This window comes from Pongo abelii, chromosome 15 (genome assembly GCF_028885655.2).
Source record: "Pongo abelii isolate AG06213 chromosome 15, NHGRI_mPonAbe1-v2.0_pri, whole genome shotgun sequence".
NCBI classification, from domain to species: domain Eukaryota; kingdom Metazoa; phylum Chordata; class Mammalia; order Primates; family Hominidae; genus Pongo; species Pongo abelii.
In genome coordinates this window covers 67,724,348-67,730,000 of record NC_072000.2, presented here as the reverse complement: position 1 = coordinate 67,730,000, position 5,653 = coordinate 67,724,348, and the positions used below count along the sequence as shown (strand labels likewise).

Below are 5,653 nucleotides of genomic sequence, written 5' to 3'. Positions count from 1 at the left end.
AGCCGAGACTGCACCACTGCACTCCAGCCTGGGCAACAGAGCGAGACTCCGTCTCAAAAAAAAAAAAAAAAAGAAGCATTTTTAGGCCAGGCAAAGTGGCTCACACCTGTAATCCCAGCACTTTGGGAGGCTGAGGTGGGCAGATTGCTTGACCTCAGGAGTTCAAGACCAGCCTGGGCAATGTGGTAAAACCCTGTCTTTACTAAAAATACCAAAAAAAAAAAAAAAAAAAAAATTAGCCAGGTGTGATGGCATGCACCTTTAGTCCCAGCTAGTTGGGGGCTGAGGTGAGAGGATTACTTGAACCTGGGAGGCGGGGTTTCAATGAGCCGAGATTGTGCCACCACTGCACTCCAGCCTGAGCCACAGAGTGAGACCCTGTCAAAAAAAAAAAAAGCGTAGGATGAGAAATAGAAAGTATTTCTGTTTGTTTGTTTTATAAGTTCATTTGATGTATTCGACAATCAGTGGTTAGTTCTCATCCACATTGACTGTAGATTTTTGAAAACAGTAACACGTACATGGGTAACCAAAGTATAGAGCTTGTTTGTTGAATTTTCATCCTCATTACGTTTTCTGGACAACCACACAGGGATACGGTATGGGACAATCCTTATTCCTTTGGCCCAAACAGCTTTGTTGAGCCTAGTATCAATGTGCACATCTGGAGTGCCCATCTCCTTCATGGCAAATTTTTGGATCTCTTCGAGTGCCCGAGGGGCACACTTCTTGAAGCCCACGCCATGGATGCGCTTGTGAATGTTGATGGCAGAAAGGCTCTTCTTCTTGCCATCCTTCTTTGCAAGAGCGATCCTGCCGGGCCCAAGTTGGAAAGCAAGAGAACTACAGATTGTGGGAGAAAGAAAGCAGCTGTTCCCTGAAGGTATTTCTTGAAACACTGGAGGAGAATGGAGCTAGCTCAAATGGGAATAGATGAGATTTACAGTCACTCCCCCATCCCTGCAACATATCTACTTTAAATTCTTGGTTATGTTAATTTGTAGGTCTTAAGGCATTACATCAAAATATCATAAATTACATTGGGAGCTAAGGTGAGAAGTTTAGCGAGATCTCATAACCTATCGGGTTCTCTTACCTATTAAATGAGAGGTCAAGACAAACTGAGTTATCAGGGACTTTTGTTTTTTTGAGATGGAGTTTCACTCTTATTGTCCAGGCTGGAGTGCTGGAGTGCAATGGCGCAATCTTGCCTCACCACAGCCTCCACCTCCCGGGTTCAAGCAATTCTCCTGCCTCAGCCTCCCGAGTAGCTGGGATTACAGGCATGTGCCACCACACCCAGCTAATTTTGCATTTTTAGTAGAGACGGGGTTTCTCCATGTTGGTCAGGCTGGTCTCGAACTCCCAGCCTTAGGTAATCCACCCGCCTTGGCCTCCCAAAGTGCTGGGATTACGGGCATGAGCCACCGCGCCGGGCCTATCCAGACTTTTTCTGCTCAAACATTCCAGAAAGGAAAAGGCAGAGATAACTAATGATGTCAATGATAATACAGCAGTCTCTTCTCAAACACACTCCCAAGCTTTTTTTGTTGTTGTTGTTAAGACAGAGTCTTAATCACCCGGGCTGAGTGTAGTGGCACCATCTCAGCTCACCAAAATTTCTACCTCCCAGGTTCAAGCAATTCTCATGCCTCAGCCTCTCAAGTAGCTGGCATTACAGGCGCATGCTACCACACCTGGCTAATTTTTGTATTTTTAGTAGAGACAGGTTTCACCATGTTGGCCAGATTGGTCTCAGACTCCTCAAGTGATCTGCCCACCTTGGCCTCCAAAGAGCTGGGATTACAGGCATGAGCCACCACACCTGGCCTCAAGCTTTTGTAATGAATTGGTATAGCAAGCTAGAGGTTACTGTTGAGCACCTCTAGAGAATTTTTCATTTCAGTTATACTTACAACTCCAAAATTTCTATTTGGTTATATGTAGAGAAATATGTATTTCTATCTCTTCATGTTTTCATTGAGATTTGCTGAGACATCTTTCTCATGCTTTTTTTTAGCTCTTTTTTTTTTTTTTTTTTTTGGTGAGACAGGCTCCTGTCCTGTCACCCAGGCTGAAATGCAGTGGTATGAACATGGCTCACTGCAGCCTTGTACTCCTGGGCTCAAGTGATCCTCTCACCTCAGCCTCCTGAGTAGCTGGGAATACAGGCATGCATCACCACAGCTGGGTAATTTATCATTTATTGATTGATTGATTGAGACGGAGTCTCGCTCTGTCACCCAGGCTGGAGTGCAATGGCGTGATCTCGGCTCACTGCAACCTCCACCTCCTGGGTTCAAGCAATTCTCCTGCCTCAGCTTCCCGAGTAGCTGGAACTACAGGCGCCCGCCACCACGCTGGCTAATTTTTGTATTTTTAATAGAGACTGGGTTTCACCATATTGGCCAGGCTGATCTCGAACTCCTGACCTCAGGTGATCCGCCCACCTCGGCCTCCCAAAGTGTGGGATTACAGGCATGAGCCACCGCGCCCAGCCTATTTTTTTTTTTTTTTTTTGAGACACAGTCTCGCTGTGTCACCCAGGCTGGAGTGCAGTGGCACGATCTTGGCTCATTGCAACCTCTGCCTCCCAGGTTCAAGCAATTCTCCTGCCTCAGCCTCCAGAGTAGCTGTGACTGCAGGCATGCACCACCATGCCTGGCTAATTTTTGTATTTTTTTTTTAGTAGAGATGGGGTTTTACCATGTTGGCCAGGCTGGTCTTGAACTCCTGCCCTTGTGATCCACCTGCCTCGGCCTCCCAAAGTGCTGGGATTACAGGTGTGAGCCACCGTGCCTGGCCAATTTATTTATTTTTTTGCAGAGACAAGGTCTCACTATGTTGCTCAGGCTGGTCTCGAACTCCTGGACTCAAGTGATCCTTCCACCTCAGCCTCCCAAAGTGCTGGGATTACAGGCATGAGCCACCATGCCTGGCCTAAAGATATTTTAAATATCTTACTTAAAGTTTAGTAAGTACAAAGTCTAGGCTTCCTCAGGGAGTTTCTATTGACTGTTTTCTCCCTGTGCCTGGGGCACACTTTCTTGTTCTTTGCATGTTGTGTAATTTTTTGTTGGAAACTGGGGATTTAAAATAATATAACATGGCAATAATTGAAATTGGATTCCCTTCTCTCCCCAGGATTTTTACTGCTGCTGTTTCTTTGTTTGTTTAGTGACTTCCTGAACCCATTTTGTAAAGTTTGTATTTTTTTTTTTTAAAGACGAGGTCTTTCTTGGTCTTCCAGGCTGAAGCACAGTGATGCAATCAATCCTAGCTCATTGCAGCCTTCAATTCCTGGGTTCAAGCAATCCTCTTGCCTCAGCCTCCTGAGTGGTTAGGACTATAGGCATGCACCACCACACCCAGCTAGTTTTTTTCTTTTACTTTCTTCTTTAAATTATTACTTATTTTTATTTCAATAGGTTTTTGGGGAACAGATGGTGTTTGGTTATGAGAGAGGAGAAAGAAAAAAACCCAGTCAGGCAGGCAGTTAGGGTGGGTCCTCGGTTGAATCCTTTCAAACAAAAGAACAGCCTGCAGGCACAGGTGGAAGAACTTGCACAAGGGGGCTTGCCTAAGACATGCCCACAGTCGCACAGATAACAAAGGTTACACAGGTGACTTGCCCAGACATACTCGCAACGGAAAATTCTGTCCTCTGACACTTGTGTAGAAGGGGAACAAAGCAATATGGAGTAACTCAAGCTAAGGGCTCGCATGCGCACTAGGAGGATGGGGCAAGCTACCAGAAATTCACGCCTTATACAAATGAGATTCCCAGCCCTCACTGGTTTCTTATAAAAGCCTTTGCATTCAGCTGTAAAAAACGGCAACCCTCTTCAGGTCCCCTCTCCGCAGCAGACAGCTTTCTTCTTTCCCTTATTAAACTTTTGCTCTAACCTCATCCTTGGTGTCCGTGCTCCTTAACTTTCTTGGTCGTGAGACAAAGGACTCCGGGTACTACCTCAGGCAAGGAGAGACTGCTACATTGTGATGCATTGGCAAGACTATAACATGGATAAGTTCTTTAGTGGTGATTTCTGAGATTTTGGTGGACTCATCGCCCGAGCAGTGTACACTATACCCAGTGTGCAGTCTTTTATCCCTCACCCCGCTCTCACCCTTACCCCGGAGTCCCCAAAGTCCATTACATCATTCTTATGCCTTTTTGTCTCTTTCCCCTTTTTTTTTTTGGAGATGGAGTCTGGCTCCATTTCTCAGGCTGGAGTACAATGGCGTGATCTTGGCTCACTGCAACCCTCTGCCTCCCAGGTTCAAGAGATTCTCCTGCTTCAGCCTCCCAAGTAGCTGGGATTACAGGCACCCGCCGCCACGCCCAGCTAATTTTTGTGTTTTTAGTGGAGACAGAGTTTCACCATGTTGGCCAGGCTGGTCTCAAACTCCTGACCTAAGGTGATCCACCTGCCTCGGTCTCCCAAAGTGCTAGGATTACAGGCATGAGCCACCGCTCCCAGCTGAGTCTCTTTCCTTTTTCTTTTTAAATTGTTGTAGAGATAGGTCCCACTGTGTTTTCCAGCCTGGTCTCAAATGCCTGGCCTCCCAAAGACCTGAGACTACAGGCATGAACCACTGCACCCAGCCAAGTCAGTATTCCTTTTCAAGGGTGTGGCACTGAAATCTGTTCAGTTAGCTTAGTAGTCAGCTGATTACTGGACACAGAGTTCCTCAAATTCCAGGAACCAATAAGTCTCGCAGCCTTTCCTGAGAGACTGTGTGTGTGGGGGCCTGCCTTCAATGCTCAGGCAGGATTTTCACAACTCTGCCTTAGCCTTTACTTTCTGCTTGTGAAGGGCCTCAGGGTCTGACAGAGATGAGAATATAGGGACTTTCAGGCATTTTCTGGGCAAGTGCACAACCTTGCACATGCTCAAGGACTTGTAGAGTCTAAGGAATGTGTTAAAGAGTTTTCTAAAGCTCCCTGTGGATATCTTATACCTCAGCTTTTGGAGTCTCACTCTTTTGCCCAGGCTGGAGTGCAGTGGTACGCTCTCGGCTCACTGCAACCTCCGCCTCCTGGGTTCAAGTGATTCTCCTGCCTCAGCCTCCCGAGTAGCTGAGATTACAGGCATGTGCCACCATGCCTGGCTAATTTTTGTATTTGTAGTAGAGATGGAGTTTCACCATGTTGGCCAAGCTTGTTTTGAACTCCTGACCTCAGGTGATCCACCTGCCTCAGCCTCTCAAAGTGCTGAGATTACAGGCGTGAGCCACCACACCCAGCCCCCAGATTCTCTTTTCGGGTTTTTTGGTCAGCTTCTGGTTTGCTCCAGTTGTTATCATTACCATAGCGACTGTAATGTTAAATAATTGTTACTGATTGTTTCTGACCAATGCCCTGAGGGAAAAGACTTTTTGCACTGAGTTCTGAGTCGGATCAAATAAAGACAAGCCCTGTGAGTGGAGGTTTCCAGGGAACTGCCAGACAGGTCAAATAACGAGAATTCTCTGTGAACGGTGCTTTGGGGAGCTCTAAACCCATTTGGTTTTCTACAGTGGCTGCTAGGCTGTTTGTTTGCCATGATACAGAGTAGTTGGTTTTCAAGATTACTGTGGACCTAAAAAGATGGGGATGAGAATAGGACAAGATAAATTGTCACAAAGTTCACTGTTCTTACCACGATTCAGC

General features: G+C 46.3%; 1 protein-coding gene across 1 annotated transcript; it reads right to left on the bottom strand.

The window, feature by feature from the left end:
• Window positions 1-404: 404 nt before the first annotated feature.
• On the bottom strand, window positions 405-5,313 carry LOC134759981 (large ribosomal subunit protein eL31-like). Its single transcript, XM_063715337.1, has 2 exons — window positions 5,244-5,313; window positions 405-898 (listed from the first exon to the last, which is right to left on the bottom strand). The coding sequence occupies exons 1-2, from the start codon at window positions 5,311-5,313 to the stop codon at window positions 465-467; spliced, it is 504 nt and encodes a 167-aa protein (XP_063571407.1). The 3' UTR covers window positions 405-464.
• Window positions 5,314-5,653: the final 340 nt, after the last annotated feature.